The sequence below is a fragment of the Monodon monoceros genome, unplaced genomic scaffold (genome assembly GCF_005190385.1).
Source record: "Monodon monoceros isolate NGI ecotype Baffin Bay Population unplaced genomic scaffold, NGI_Narwhal_1 Super_Scaffold_14, whole genome shotgun sequence".
In the NCBI taxonomy this organism is placed as follows: Eukaryota; Metazoa; Chordata; class Mammalia; order Artiodactyla; family Monodontidae; genus Monodon; species Monodon monoceros.
In genome coordinates this window covers 35,746,620-35,763,199 of record NW_021703770.1, presented here as the reverse complement: position 1 = coordinate 35,763,199, position 16,580 = coordinate 35,746,620, and the positions used below count along the sequence as shown (strand labels likewise).

The window sequence follows — 16,580 nt, the reverse complement described above, 5'->3', positions numbered from 1 at the left end:
GAAGCTCTGGGGCCAAAGGCACTGGCCCAGGACAGAGGGTGAAGAGGACTTCGCACTTGGGGGAGTGTCTTGAGTTGAGCTCTAACTCCCGAGTCTCATTCAAGTCTCTGCCGTTGGCCCTCCCAGATATTAACTGGGGTTTAATGTGTTAACTGGTGACTGGGAGAGTAAGTTCATATGCCTCTCCTCTGGGACGTTTCTCTGTTCAGAGGAGACACTTCATGCTAGGTCACCTGCTGGGAAACGGAGGCTAAAAATGCAGGTACTACAATCAGACTGGCTTGGATGTGAAATCCCTGTCTCGTACCACTCATTCTCCCCATGCCAGTGGACTTGTCATTTAGCCTCTCTAAGCCTCAGGGCCCTCATCTGTAAGTTGGAAGTAATAATGGTGCCTACCTTGTTCATTTTCTGAACCTAATCAAAAGCCAGGACACAGCTGACCTACACATGATCTGACAATGGACCAGACGTGGATCAGAACCCATGAGAGAATCCAGGATGTAAGGTTTCCATATTTACAAGGTCTCTCCTGCTCTTGTGGAGGAGGGTGCTGAGACACAGGAAGGGGTCTCTTCTGGACTCTTGCTGTGTGGCCTCTTTGATGGTCTCTCAGGCTCCCATGCCCCTTGGGATAGAGTCTTCAGATTTGTCACACCTATGAATCATCTGGAACAACTGTCTAAGTGCAGATTCGTGGGCTTCAGCCTCAAAGATTCTAATTCACTGGGTCTAGGGTGCTGCCCAGGAGTCATCATTTTAAATAAGTACCCCCAGGCGTTTCTGACATCATCAGGGCATTGAGGATCCCCACTGTGGGCTGTTTTTATTGTACCTCCACTGACTAGCTCCCCCAGCCCACTCTGGCTTGTGGAGGGGTATGTGCAGCTTCTCCCTTCTTGCCCTCCTACCCCTCCCATCACATATGCACCCTGAAGGAAAGAAGCCAAGACCCTACTGAGCATCTATGTGCGTTGCACTCTGCTGGGTACTAGGGATTCATAGAAGACACTACATGTGGCCGGTAGCTCCATACATGAGATGCTGGTAGGAGAATGCTCAGACATAGGTGAGCCAAGTTGAGCTACTGTGACTCTGATGAAACTCACCAAAATATTTCATCATCGGAAAGTTCTGCTATAAAGAGGGGAAGAGTAAGGTCCATTTGTGGAGAGAGTCTCTCTACTCTCCCAGGCCAGGAAAAACCAAAGGTGAGATGATGGGGCATTAAGGCCTGGAGGGCTGTAATGGGAGTGAGTGGAGAGAATGTCTGGCTGGCAAATTGGTTTTGTTTCTCAAGCCCCCTCCAGGCACTAGGGGGTGGGAAGGGGATGGGGGATGCTGTGCCCAGAGGACCCCTGTGGCTGAGCTTTGATTCTGAGGCTGGGATTCATTAGCGGGGGGTGGGGCGGGGGGGGGTGTTGGTGTCTCACAGGTGCTGGAGTTGGGGGTCTCGGGGCCGGCGTGCAAGGCTTGGAATTTGTTGTCCTGGCTGGAGATTTTATCATGTGACTAGCTGTCAATCCAGATGTCTCCTTTCTGTGGTTTATACAGTTGATTTTTTGAACCTTATGTTCAGGGCTTGACATTTATACCACTTAGATTTCCACTTGTTAGTTTTTTGTTTTTTTTTTTAACATCTTTATTGGAGTATAATTGGTCTACAATGGTGTGTTAGTTTCTGCTGTATAACAAAGTGAATCAGCTATACGTATACATATATCCCCATATCTCCCCCCTCTTGCGTCTCCCTCCCACCCTCCCTATCCCACCCCTCTAGGCGGTCACAAAGCACCGAGCTGATCTCCCTGTGCTATGTGGCTGCTTCCCACTAGCTAGCTATTTGACGTTTGGTAGTGTATATGTGTCCATGCCACGCTCTCACTTCGTCCCAGCTCACCCTTCCCTCCTCTTGTTAATTTTGACTCATTATTCCAGCCCTCAGAAATCCTTTCTGGTCCTGACTCTGTTATTCAGCTTTTTAAGCGATTCCTTCCAGCATAGTGTGTAGTGCTGTAGTGAGAACCGCAAATGCCCCCAGAATTTGGAAAACTGTTTGGAAAATGTTACCGAGTGGGAACTGATTTTCTAATGTGTCTACGATCCCATCAAGAAGTCCAGGGTGTATCCATAATATAATATAATCAGCTTTTCAGGCCACTGCCCAGGGGTTCTTTAGGAAGATGTGAGCGGAGCGTGGTTGATTCAGAGAAGCCATAGCTCATCACCTGCATTGTAAAACGGCCGGCGTGAGGTAATGCAGTGGCTGGCACCTGACTAAGAAGGGAATTAGAGGGGGAAGAATTGAAATGTGGTCCTTTCAGCCCTGCCCAAGGACCATGGAGCCCTAGTCAAGAGCCCTAAATACAGGGGAATTGCAGGTTAAGTCGCACTGGAGGCAAAAATCAAAGGTGCTCCAAGTTGCCTCTGAAATATCCATGAGATCACCTGTAAATCACAGGGCTAGTCATAGTCTAGAGGCACATGGGGATGGAACACATGAGGTGGCCACAGGGGCCACATCTCAGGTGTCTGTGGGCACAAGCTCATTGAGCGTGATGGTGGGTGTTACGCCATCACGTCTTTTCTCTCAGTCTGTCTGTCTGTCTTTGTTAAGCCCATATAGTTCAATACACATAAACCAACTGCTTAAGGGATGCAATTTCCTTGAATTCTGATGTGCTATTTTATATTCTTATAGTGGAGGATACATACCACTTGTACAACTTGAGGAGACTATTTCTTTCCTTTTTATATAAATTTATTTATTTATTTTATTTTAATTTTGGCTGTGTTGGGTCTTTGTTGCTGAGCGCAGGCTTTCTCTAGTTGCGGCGAGCAGGGGCTACTCTTTGTTGCGGTGTGTGGGCTTCTCACTGTGGTGGCTTCTCTTGTTGCAGAGCACGGGCTCTAGGGGCGTGGGCTTCAGTAGTTGTGGCTCACGGGCTTCAGCAGCTGTGGCTCGAAGGCTCTAGAGCGCAGACTCAGTAGTTGTGGCGCACGGGCTTAGTTGCTCCGCGGCATGTGGGATCTTCCCCGGACCAGGGCTCGAACCCGTGTCCCCTGAATTGGCAGGCGGATTCTTAACCCACTGCGCCACCAGGGAAGCCCGAGGAGACTATTTCTTAGGGAATTTCTGTCTCCTTTGCTCTGACCCCATGCCCACCAGCAGCCTTCCATCATAAGTGTGACTTTATCTAAAAGTTCATGGGCAGGCCGTCGACATGGCCACCCTTATTATTTCTCATTGAATTGTAGTAAGTTAGCAGTAATTATCAGATAATGTCTCAAAAGTATGATTAGCTAACTTACCTTTATTCAGTTTCTTAGAAGTAGATAAAATTGAGCACTTCAACCTTTGTTGTAGAGCCCCAGACTCTAAAACCAGATTGGCAAAATGATTCCATTTCATTGTCTGTAGGTACTTGCAGGGCAGTGTTGAAAGGATCCTGAGGCTGAGTCCAGGCTGAGTGGGAGAGGGTGGGCATTGATTCGTAATGTCTGCCAGGGACAAGGGAAAAAAAAAAGGAGACATTGCTAATCCTGCCCTGGAGCCTGGGTACCCACACCCATAGGTAGTCAGCTATGCTCTCCCTTTCTCTCTGAGCATTCTACTTATCTTTTTAGTCTGCCTATTTTATTGTATCCTGTTATTATGTGTCTGTATGCCTGCTGTTAACAGCTGGGAGTCTTCCTTCGTTATATTCCCAGAGCCTGACACACAATAGGTTCTCACTAAATATTTGTTCAAAGATTGGCTTTATTTAACTGTTCTACCTAACTGGTCTAAATATGTGGAATCTGCATTTCTTCCTCACTGGAGTCAATTATTTGTCTTGCTGAGATCCAAACTATAGATTTCCTCTGATTCTCCTGATCTATCCTAACTAGGAGTAAAAACATAAATTGTGCATGCTTTTTTTCCCTTCTCAGTCTCCTGCTGGCTCAAAATCATCAAGTTCTCCCTACCGCCACCCCCGCTTTCTGTAATCATAAAACTGCTTTTCTCCCTTTGAAACTCTTGGTGAGCTAGTTTTTTCACTGGCCCTTTATGACCTTTGAATCATGTTCCAAAGTGTTTCTGGTCACTCTTAGGGAATTAAAGAAACCCCTCTGGTTAGTCCTAGTTGCAAAACCAGTTTTAGCTCTCGGCTCCTTGCCACTTTCTCCAACGTTACTCTTGTCATCCCTCCTTTGAGGGATCATTATTGGAGTATTCGTGTCCTCCACTGTATCTCAGCCATTCACCTCTCTTAGCATACTCCTGACCCTGTGATTATAATAACTGCAGTCCCTTCATCATCTCAATTTAAACCTCCTATTTCCCCAGCTCACCCCTTCTAGGATTCAACAATGCTGTGACCTCATCTGGACTTTCAATCCATTGGCCCTGCTGCTTTTTCTCTGCCCTTCACCCCTTCCTGTCTTCTACTTCCTGTTCCCCCAGTTTAATTTCAGAGGAAATCTTTATAGTCGTTCTGTTGCATACCTTTTTCACTCTCCTGATTCATCACTCTCGCTTGGCTAAATGACAACCCTGGTTATACCAACTTCTGCCTGCTTTTCCCCTGTTCCTGTGCAGCTGAGTGTAGCCGGAGCAAGACGCACCACATGCTATCGGTGTCCCTTCAGTTTCATGCTCACCACCCTCAAGTTGGTCTTTAATGTCACCTGGAGATCATACTTCAGTCCCCTCGTCCATCCACTCTTGCACTGTCCTAGAAAATATTCCATTTTTTCCCCTTGTATCATTATATTTTTTACAGTTCCTTTTTTTTTTTTTTTTAAATGAGGGTGTGCTTTTTCAAACGCCAGTAGAAGGCTGATATTTTTTATTGAGTGCAGTGACTTTATGAGGCAGGCGCTATTGTCCCTGGTTTACAGGTGAGGAGACTATTACTTTTTTTTTTTTTTTTTTAGAAGATGTTGGGGTAGGAGTTTATTAATTAATTAATTTATTTCTGCTGCGCCGGGTCTTCGCCTCTGTGCGAGGGCCCTCTCCAGTTGTGGCAAGCGGGGGCCACTCTTCATCGCGGTGTGTGGGTCTCTCACTATCGCGGCCTCGCTTGTTGCGGAGCACAGGCTCCAGACGCGCAGGCTCAGCAGTTGTGGCACATGGGCCCCGCCGCTCTGCGGCATGTGGGATCCTCCCAGACCAGGGCTCAAACCCGTGTCCCCGGCACTAGCAGGCAGACTCTCAACCACTGAGCCACCAGGGAAGCCCCCACAGTTCTTTTTTTAAAGTGCCCACAAACCATCTACTTGTGGGAACTTTGCTGGGAATTGTTAGGAAGCATCACATCTTCTGAAATCCATTTCCCTTCTCCACCCCACCCTGGGCATTTGCCTGTTGTCCAGATCATGTTTCTCCTGTTCCATCAACGATCGGTGATCGACTTTCTGTCATACCTGTCCCATTCTTCTGTCTCCCCCAGGGCCCTGCTCCTACAGATCTCACAGTAGGCAAGTTAAGTGCATGAGAATGTGAACCACTAGCAGCCCCATGTGCTGAGCCGCTGCTATTCAGAGAGGCAAGCATCTGTTTTCATCATTTTATTAAATCTTAAAAAAATACAAATAGGCATTTAGCAGGGGAGAAGCAGTTGGCAGGAGACAGGCAATTTTGAGCCATAGCTTTCAGGCCCTGATTCCAGGGAAGGAAAGAATTGACCCCAGAGAGCCAGTGCAGTTCTGGTGCATCTTGAGTGTGCTGGGAAAGGCAGGTCTAAAAGGACAGAATCCTTTCTGAGCATTGCTTGGTGGTTAAGAGTATGGGCTACGGAGCCAGACAAGATGAGTTCAGATCCGGGCTCCTCCTCAGTATGAGGCCCTGAGCTAGATATCTAACCTTTCTAGATTCATTGTTCTCATCTGTAAAATGGGAATAGTACCTACTTGCTAAGTTGGGTGTGAAGAATAAATAAGCCATCCCGTGTAAAAGTACTCTGAACGAGGCCAGGTACTTATTAAGTGCTCAATAAACAGTAGCTATAAATTATTATTATATTCTCTTTTGAGTATCCCGATAGTCCTGTGAGGTATTGTTATTCTCATTTCGCAGAAGAAGAGACTGAGGGTCAAAGAGGTGAAGGAGAGGTTTAAGACCACATGGACAGAAAGTGGCATTGGCTGGGCTTGCCCTGAGGTCATAGGACTCTGCTGCTGTTTCACTGAGCATTTCAGAGCCCCTTTCATCTCTGGATGAAATTATTTTACCCTTGTCATCGAGATTCACATATCTTCCTTCTCCAAACATGCCCTGACCTCTCCAGGCAGATGGTACCAAATATTTACTGTACAATTACACGGCCGTAATTAAATTGAGCTGCAGCAAGGGAGACCGATTAGCCACAAATCTACAATCCTGAGAGGAAGGAAATAGTTCCAAGGCTGCACGTTGTAATCCTGCTGGGGTGGGAATGTTGCTTAAAATTGTTCTGGCTCAGGTTCACCTTCTCTGCAGGGGGAAGAGACACTTGTTTGCCCATTGAGTAGGCTGTAGAGTCAAGCTGACAGAACTGGAAGTCCTGTTCACAAGGCTCAGACCGTTACTCTTTTGGTTCAAGGGATGACGTTTTTATGATGTGCCCAGAAACCCTCTTCCAACTGCTGTGGAAAGTCTGTTGTGAGGGGCGAGGAGGAAGATAGTGTGTGTTCTTCTCACAGGCTGAGACAGGGAGGGAGGCTGTTTATCAGAACCAGTATGTGAAAGGAACACGCACAGAGGAGAGTCTATTTTCTGGAAACATCCCTCAGCAGTCCCCGTGTGGAGAAACTGTGAGGCAAATATTTCAGAATGTCCCCAAGTATTTACAGAGCTTGTATTGTAATGCCAGTGGTATTGAGAGTTTTCCAGGATGCCCACCATGACATGGGGGAAAGGCACCAGGATGGTCCCAGGTCTGACCCTAATGAGCCATGAGGCCTCGTGGAGATAGAGTCACCTCCCTGGGCCTCAGTTTCCCCTTCTGTAAAGTGAGTAACTTGGACTCTATTTAGACCTTCCAGCTCTAAGATTTTATTAGTCTGTGAGTCCATGGACCAGAAGTTCAAAAGTGGCTATGCTCCCTCATAAAATGGCAAAGATTTGGGTCCTAGAATCTGTGACTCTGTTAGCAGGACCCAGAGACCTGCTCTAGCACTTTCTGACTTTGTGGTTTTAATCCACCTCCTTGAATTGCCTGCTCTGACTCAGTCCCTTCCACCTGAAACCTTGCTCCACCACCCAGAATTCCATTTAACTCCACAAATGTTGACTGAAGACTTACTGTATCCCCACCGCATGGCTATAGCGACGATTAGTTTCCCACGTTGGGGAGTTCACAGTGAGATATGAGGTCAAGACTTGCCAGAACTTCGTCTCTCCAGAAACCTCTCTAGTTCCTAAACTAGTGGTTTCTCACAGTGTGGTCCTTGGACCAGTGGCATCAACCTCACCCCAGAACTTGCTAGAAATGCACATTTTCAAGTGCCAGCCTAGACCTACAGAATCAGAAATTCTGGAAGTGAGGCTCAGTGACCTTAGTTTGTTGTTGTTGTTTTTTTTTTTTTTGCCGTGCGCGGGCCTCTCACTGTTGTGGCCTCTCCCGTTGCAGAGCACAGGCTCCGGACGCGCAGGCTCAGCGGCCATGGCTCACGGACCCAGCCGCTCCGCGGCATGTGGGATCTTCCCGGACTGGGGTGCGAACCCACATCCCCTGCATCGGCAGGCGGACTCTCGACCACTGCGCCACCAGGGAAGCCCTGACCTTAGTTTTTAGCAAGTCTTCCTGGGAACTGCGAGGCACCTCGAGCTTGAGAACCACTGAACTGGCCCTTTCAGGGACAAGCTGCAGTGCTGTGGTTCTGAGCTCTCGAGGGACCTGAGGAGACATCCTGAAGAAACTTGGTCACTTGGGCTGCCAGTACTCGTCGTTTTCAACTCACAATCACTGCTCTCTGGAGGTTCCCTCCAACTCTATTTCGAACTTTGTGGTGTTTTTGTAAATGCCAGGCATTGTGGAAACTCCCCATTTGTTTTGATGGGAACTAATCCAGTTGAGCACATAATTCCCCATGGAACTTCCAGGCTTCCCTTTAAATTGATCGTGATGCTTCCTGGGATGCTGACACCATGACTAAGACCCACAGTAAGAATCCCAGTCCCAGAGGACCCCCTGCTTCCAAAGATTTCCAGAGGAGGAGAGTTCTTAGGGAGCCAGTCTGCAGACTCTATCCCTCTCTCCCTTCCAAGGAGTCTTTCATTAATATCCTCCTCCGTGGCTGGGTCTGGGCTGGTTCTGGTCCTCCTGAGCAGGTGGAGATGACTGGGTCACATTCTCCCTGCATGAAGTTCCGACTGAAATGGGGGGCAGATGTGGCTTCTGGAGTGGCCTCAGTCCTGGCCCTTGTCCTCTTCCCTGGGACCCGCAGGTCTGTCATGCTGTGCTCTGGCCCAGGACCATGTGCTAGGCTATAGACACCTCTGTGAAAATTAGAGAAAAGCACTCCCTCCAGGTGCCTCTCAGGGTGGACGCAGCCCCTGGGGCTCAGGGCTAGCCTGGATTTCAGGCCCCTCGCTTCCCTGGGCAGGTGCCTGTGTGCAGCACAAACTACACAGCAGCAGCAGCCCTGCCCCTCCCCAGCCTGGGCCTAGGAAGGTGTGGACTGGGGGGGCGGTGTGGGCCGAGCAGAGCCTGCATATGCAGCTCCCACATATTGGGGGTTTCCACATGCTGGGCCCAAGGCTAAGCTCTTTACCCACAGCATTTCCTCAGATCCTCACAACCACCCAGTGAGGTGGGTGTTGGCGTTGTCTCCATATAGGTTTTCTTTTTCTAAATTATAAGAGATTTTCAAACTCTCAGTGCCTTCATGTTCTCATCTGTCCAATGGGTACAGTACTCCTAGCTCTTTTCTTAAGAGCTTATTCTGGAAATCAAATGAGACCATAGTGATGATGAAAGCTCTCTAGAGTAAAGACGTTAAAACACTCTGCAAATGTCAGGGTTGATATTGATCTTATCCCTGCGCCCTCAAAGGCAGTTTCTGGGAGCTCTGGTTTGAGAAACTCACCTTAAATTCACCCAGCCTCCAGTGTTATATGTGGGTGCCACAGAAGGTTGGCTTTCTGCCATGATGCTGGCATGCGGGCGTGCTTCCTCCCCTAAAATTGTTAGACTTGTGAGACTGTGATGGTTGAGGTGTGTGTGCAGGTGCTCAGGGGCGAGTCACGACCTGGCAGGCCCGCGTGGATGGGATGACCTCACCCGCCTTTCCCACTTCTCATTTCAATGACTGGGTTCACTGCTTCATTTCTGGTTTTCTCCCTCTTTCTTGCAGCTGCAGTGATTGGGATTTAGGGCAAGCATTTGAGATCCCTTTTCTAATCCCTATCAAATCCGGATTTAGCAGTGGGAGGTCTGGGAAAGAGAGGGGGAGGGAGGGGCTGGAGGCCATAGCTCAGAACATCTGAGAAATCCCAGCAGGAACGCCCAGCCTCCACCCAGAGGCCTCTCATCTCATCCAATCTCACCCGCTTCCCAGAATGCCTTCTTGCTTGCGCGCTTGAGGAATGAGTACGGCGATTGTGGTGGTAAGGGAGAGACTTCGACATTTGCCTTTTTTCAATTTAACTGTGCCCTTTGTTGAAATGTTTCTTGGCCAGGTACCTTCTCCATTTCCACTACTGCCCCCACCTCCCTCCCCTGACCACCCACCCCTGGTTGAGATTAAGTTTCTCTCTCAACCAGATTTGTGCAAAAATGGTCTGGATCATCCACCCTGCAAACCCCTGCCTGACTCAACTGCTTTTTGTGTTTTTTTTGTGTTTTTTTAAAAAAAACTGAGGTATAGTTGATGTACAATATTTTATAAGTTACAAGTGTGCAACATAGTGATATCACAGTTTTTAAAGGTTATACTCCATTTATAGTCATAAAATATTGGCTATATTCCCTGTGCTGTATAATATATCCTTGTAACTTATTCATTGTATACATAGTAGTTTGTACCTCTTTATCCCCTACCCCTATATTGCCCCTCCCCCTTCCCTCTCGCCACTGGTAACCACTAGTTTGTTCTCTACATATGTGAGTCTGTTTCTTTTTTGCTCTATTCACTAGTCTTATTTTTTTTAGATTTCACATATAAATGATATCATACAGTATTTGCCTTTCTCTGTCTGACTTATTTCACTTAGCGTAATGCCCTCCAAGTCCATGCACGTTGTTGAAAATGGCAGAATTTCATTCTCTCTGTGGCTGAGAAGTATTCCAGTGTGTGTGTGTGTGTGTGTGTGTGTGTGTGTGTGTGTATATACACACACACACACACACACCATATCTTCCTTATTCATTCATCTGTTGATGGACACTTAGGTTGCTTCCGTATCTTGGCAATTGTAAATAGAGCTGCAATGAACATTGGGGTGCATATATCTTTTTGAATTAGTATTTCTCTTTTTATCAGATATATACCCAGGAGTAGAATTGCTCGGTCATATGGTAGTTCTCTTTTTAGTTTTTTGAGGAACCTCCATACTGTTTCCACAGTGGCTGCACCAATTTACATTCCTACCAACAGTGCAGGAGGGCTCCCTTCTGTCCATATCCTCTCCACAAACTTCTGCCCCACTCAGTTGACTTGTTATTACGTAACTTCCCTACAGAAGAGATAAGTTACATAATACAATGCTAATCATATTATGCCCATCACCTGTGGCATCATGTACAAATTTCAGTCTGAATTTAAAGTCATTTTGTAACTGGCTTCATGCTACCCCTCCAACTTAACTCCTATCCATAACTCCTAGCAGGGCCTTTACCACTTGTTCTTTTATCCACTCTATTCATGCCATCTTGGGCTTTTGTTCATGTGTCCGTCTCCATGTGTTCCTTCTCTCAGTGCAAACACTATGCATCTGTAAAGCCAGCTTGTGTCCCATCTCCTTGACTCCAACCCACTGATATCCCTGTTCTTTGAACATCTAGTGTCAGCACCACATAGTTTCATACTAGTTATTCTTTCCTTGTTCCAGTAATGAAGTCTCCCCAGGTAGACTGTAAGCTCCTTGATTTGGGTCGCCCCCCCTAAGTGTCTTCTTTTTTTTAAAAAAAAAAAATTATTTATTTTATTTTTGGCTGTGTTGGGTCTTCGTTGCTGCGCGCGGGCTTTCTCTAGTTGCAGTGAGTGGGGGCTACTCTTCGTTGGGGCGCACGGGCTTCTCATTGCAGTGGCTTCTCTTGTTGTGGAGCACGGGCTCTAGGCTCGCAGGCTTCAGTAGTTGTGGCTCGCAGGCTCAGTAGTTGTGGCTTGTGGGCTCTAGAGCACAGGCTCAGTAGTTGTGGCGCACGGGTTTAGTTGCTCCGCGGCACGTGGGATCTTCCCGGCCCAGGGCTCGAACCCGTGTCCCCTGCATTGGCAGGCGGATTCTTAACCACTGCACCACCAGGGAAGCCCCCGCTAAGTGTCTTCTATACTCCCTGCAGTATCCAGCCAAGCCTATGTGCTGTGCAGTAAATGATAAAGTAATTTTGACCCTGCTCAGGTATTTGCCAACCTGAAAACTACATTGATGACTATCTAGAAACTGAAGTTCATTTATCTTGTAAAAAGAAATAGTATCTTTGTTGCCAATACCCATGATCACCCAGTCATGCACATATACACCCTTACAACCTTCCCAAGGGGGGAAGAAAAACGATGAAGACGGGAGGTTTGAAAGGTGATCCCTGGCCCTAGGATTTCCAACCTGCACTGGGTCCTTAACACTCTTCTTTTCTTTCCTTTCCTTTTCTTTTCTTTATTTTTAATTGAAATATATTTGATTTACAATATCGTGTTAGTTTCAGGTATACAGCACAGTGATTCAGTTATACATATATATGTATATATAACTTCTTCAGATTCTCTTCCCTTATACGTTATTACAAAATACTGAGTAGAGTTCCCTGTGCTATACAGTGGGCTCTTGTTGGTTACCTATTTTATATATAGCAGTGTGTTTATGCTTAACACTCTTCTGATGCGTTTGCCCTCCCCTCTTTCCCCAGAGAGCTCCTGTGAGAACAAGCGGGCAGACGTGGTCTTCATCATTGACAGTTCCCGCAGCGTCAACACCCACGACTACGCAAAGGTCAAGGAGTTCATCGTGGACATCTTGCAGTTCTTGGACATTGGCCCTGACGTCACCCGTGTGGGCCTGCTCCAATATGGCAGCACCGTGAAGAACGAGTTCTCCCTCAAGACCTTCAAGAGGAAGTCCGAGGTGGAGCACGCCGTCAAGAGGATGCGGCATCTGTCCACGGGCACCATGACGGGGCTGGCCATCCAGTACGCCCTGAACATCGCATTCTCAGAAGCAGAGGGTGCCCGGCCACTGAGGGAGAACGTGCCGCGGGTCATAATGATTGTGACCGACGGGAGGCCCCAGGACTCGGTGGCTGAGGTAGCCGCAAAGGCCCGGGACACAGGCATCCTGATCTTTGCCATCGGCGTGGGCCAAGTGGACTTCAACACGCTGAAGACCATCGGCAGCGAGCCCCACGAGGACCACGTCTTCCTGGTGGCCAACTTCAGCCAGATTGAGTCGCTGACCTCAGTGTTCCAGAACAAGTTGTGCAGTAAGTCCTGTTTCTCTGTGGCTCTTCTCAGGGGATCATTAGGATGAGTTCATTCATCTTCCAGTGTTCATTCTGTGCTAACCTGGTCCCAGGTACCAGGCTGGCAAGGGGTGTTTAGCAAAGGCCAAGGTAGACACAGTGCTCTCTTGGGGCTCACGCTCTGGCCAAGGAGACATATTAAGGATGCAGTTATACAAATACATAAGTAACTGCAGTTGTAACGGTGTAATGGAGGAAGAATTCAGGACAGGACCTGACCTAGGCCAGGGGGCTCAGGGAGATTTCCCTGAGGAAGGGACATTTACACTCAAACTGCAGAACGAGTAACAGTAGGTAGGGGAAGTTTTTCTCCAGCGTATTGGCTTGCCCTGGCATTGCCTAGGTTGGAATTCATGAGTTGTAGTAAGCATGGGAATGGGAGGGCAAAAATAATAACATAACTTCTCCTTGGATGGTGTGGAATACTGAGCATTTTTGCCCCATGGTGGTGCTAGCAGTGGATGTTTTCTCAACCCAGAAAGAGGCCCAGTGTACGGGGAAGACCAACACGTGCTCCTGGTACCTTCCCACCTGATAGGTTGGCAGGTGCCTCCCGACTCCTTCTGCAAGGACATGCTTCCCCAAGTCCTTGAGCTGCATTCTTCTGCTTTAAGGGTCTTCTTCCCCATCTTGCTTTCTAACCCTGCACTCCACAAGGCTTCTTTCACACTTTCTTGCCACACTCCTCCCACTTACCTCCAAGCCGAGCTCCTGCCTCAGCTTTCCCAGCAGGTCAACTTGCCCTCTCCCCAGTTTCCTGCTCCTGCCACCGTCTTCTCGTCCTTTTCTCCTCCAGAAGGGCAGGGCGCCAGCCTGCCAATCCAGGCTCCACAATGGTCCCTGGAAATGGGAAGCAAGCCTCCTGACCTGGTAAACAGTGTCCAGTCCAGCTTTGCCCACCCCCATTGGTCCCTGTCCCCTCCAACTGCCATGCTTCTTTGATGGGAAAACAAAAGCAAGTATCTATTCTGAAATGACCAGTATTTCCCTGGAGTCTGCATGGAGAATGACCTTAAGGACCAGACTCATCTCCAACTCACCGGGAGCAGGAACCTTTAGACCAGTTCTCAGAATGTGACAAATCCTAGAAACACCCCCCCATACCACCACCAACCTCCCCCGACCCTGTCAAAGCCTCAGGAAGGAAGTACGGTGTGCTTTTGACGTCTTTTTAAAAAAATTCTCTGCTGAAAACTAACTTCAAAAAGCAGAGACGCCATTAATTCTTGACTCCAAAATCAAAAGTTTTACTTAAAAAATCAACGCCATGAAGGAAAAAGAAACTTTTGCTCTGCAGTGTCACTTGGAAAACATTCAGAAGTGCCATTTCCCTGGCGCCGCAGAGGGGCTGGGTCTCTGTGGCGTGCCGTGGCTTGAGTCACCTGGAAAACTTCAGCCAGTAGAATGCACTGCAAACATTTTTAAGGTTTATGACTTCAAATGACTTCTGCAGAATTTGTATTCCCTCTTTCCTGGAAATATTAAAAAAAGAAATTGGTTCTGTAACAGTTTTGACGTGTTTATTCAGTTGTCTTGGAAAAATGTTAATGGATGAGTTCTTTTATAAGCTCTCTGAATTGCTCGGCAAAGGGAAAGGTAATATAATGAGGCTGAGGATATGGACTTGTTCATAGAAGAACCTTCTCTGTGCTTTATGGCCTGGCAGCAAAATTAAAAGTTTGGCTACTCCCGTTTTTGTAATCTTGAAGCTCTAAGAAAACATCAGTATTGTGCCATTCATTCATTCATTTGTTAGGGCCCGGGAACTGAGTCCCCCTTCCTACCCTACCAGCTCCTGTCTCTTCTCATCACAGGGCTCTGCTGAGCAGACTTGTCAACTGTCTTGAAAGGTGAAGGAGGCCCCGGGGCCTCTTCATCAACTGTGCAGCAAGGATCACAATAACTAACATTTACAAAGCACTTTCTCTTGTGTTTTCGCACTTTATCCTCACGAAAATCTGGGGAGGCAGCACGGTGCCATCCCTCCCTTGTACAGGACTGTAAACTTGTTAAGTGAATTCCCAAGCAGCCAGGAGATGGTGGGTTCTACTTCCAAACCTCTTGCTTATTTCATTCCTCTTCGCATTGGGAGATAGAAATTCCTCTTTTAAGGTAAACGGTTTTCTGCAGGCAGCCTCCGCAGTCCAGCCATGCTAGGCACACCAGCTCTGAGGTTGATATTCACCTCGGAGTTTGATGGGAAGCCTTTGCGATGGGGAGGGGCAGACTGAGGTTTCAATGACCCCACCTGCCAGCTGTATAGATGCTGAGCACATCTGTAAACTGGGGATTTTACCTGCGGAGAGTAGATGTGTGAACAGGCGTTATAAACTGTAGAGCCCCATTCAGTGTGCACCATGTTGTATATGATTACGGTCAGACACGCAGAGGACCAGCAGGGTAGGCAGATGGCCTCAGCTTTGACCTGCCCTCCAATCCTCAGACGACAAAGTCTCATTTGTTCCTTAAACATTTATTGAGCTACACTCTGAGGATAACAGCCAATTTTGTCCTGGGCTAGGTACTTTCCAATATGTTATTTCATTGAATACTTACAACAGCCCTGTGAAGCAGGTACTGTTAGTATCCCATTTTACAGAAGTAGAAACTGGGGCTTAGAAAGGATAAGCGGCTTCAGGTGGCAGAGTTGGAGTCTCTCTGGCTTCAGAACTCTTACCCTCCACCTGCCGGGTCTGAGGGTTTCAGGCTGGTGGGAAGATGCTCTCATCACAGAGAAATGGGATGTTGGCTATATGAAGTATGCACTTCAGAGGCCTTGGGAAGTCACCTGGCACTGGGGGCCCTCTGATCAAAGACTGCCAGGGTCTGCCTAGGGAGTCCGGGAGAGCTTTAAAGAGATAATAATGATTATAACTAACACTTATTGATATTAGTATGTGCGTATGCTGTTTTGCGCTATTAGCGTATGTTAACTCATTTTATTCTCACAGCAAACCTGTGAAGTAGGTGCTCCTATAATTCCCATTTTACAGAAGAGGAAATAGAGACCCAGAGAAGTTCAGTAACTTGTCCAAGGTCACATAGCACTAAGTGGCAGAGTTGAGGTGTGAACCCAGGCATTCTGGCTCAGAACCTACATCTTAACTACTATGTGCTACACAGACTTGAAAGAGGAGTAGGGGGGACTTCTCTGGTGGCCCAGTGGTAAAGAATCCTCCTTACAATGCAGGGGATGCGGGTTCGATCCCTGGTCAGGGAACTAAGAGCCCACATGCCGCCGAGCAGCTAAGCCTGTGTGCCGCAACTACTGAGCTCGCGCGCCTCAACTAGAGAACCTGCGTGCTGCAAAGTACAGAGCCCACGTGCCCTGGAGCCTGCGCGCCACAACTAGGCAAGAGAAAACCCGCACGCCACAACTAGAGAGAAGCCCGCACGCCGCAACAAAAGATCCCGCGTGCCTCAACGAAGACCCGACGCAGCCAAAAATAAATTAAATAAATATATAAAAAATAAATCTTAAAAAAAAAAAGAGAGTAGGAATTTACCGGCTAGAGATGTATAGGGAGGACGATTGCGGTAAGCCAGGAAAAGAATGATATTTTTAATAGTTTTTTCTATTTCATTTAAAAACAAAAACAAAAAAATGAGTCCAGAGTCTCTGTTAATTTCGTGACCTGCTAAGGAGACATAACCCACAGCTTGAGAAATGCTGATGAGAGGCTAGGCAGGGACGTGGAGGTCAGAGTGCACCTAGAGAAGGGATTTCAGAGGGGAGCTGAGCTGAGGCTCGTGTGCTTTTGGGCAGAACCGAAAAACGCTGCTGGACCTGTGGATCGGTGGGGACAGGGTATCTCCAGGAGTGATCAAGACAGGAACCTTTATCGTACAATTAGGAAGAGATTAGGCTCTTGTGCTCACTGGCTGTGTGGACGTGAACTCAGGCACAGCAGTGGCTTTGTACCCACAGGCAGTGAATTC

At 47.7% G+C, this 16,580-nt stretch overlaps 1 protein-coding gene across 4 annotated transcripts in view; it reads left to right on the top strand.

Annotated features, from left to right (window-relative positions):
- Window positions 1-16,580, top strand: part of MATN2 (matrilin 2) — a 154,727-nt gene that overhangs the window by 38,629 nt on the left and 99,518 nt on the right. For 3 of the 4 annotated variants that reach the window (XM_029223178.1, XM_029223181.1, XM_029223179.1), the window contains exon 3: window positions 12,033-12,602. In XM_029223178.1, coding sequence (XP_029079011.1) covers window positions 12,033-12,602 — 570 coding nt within the window. Of the gene's footprint in view, window positions 1-9,493; window positions 9,575-12,032; window positions 12,603-16,580 lie in introns of those variants that run through there. The other variant, XM_029223182.1, reaches the window with a different exon arrangement.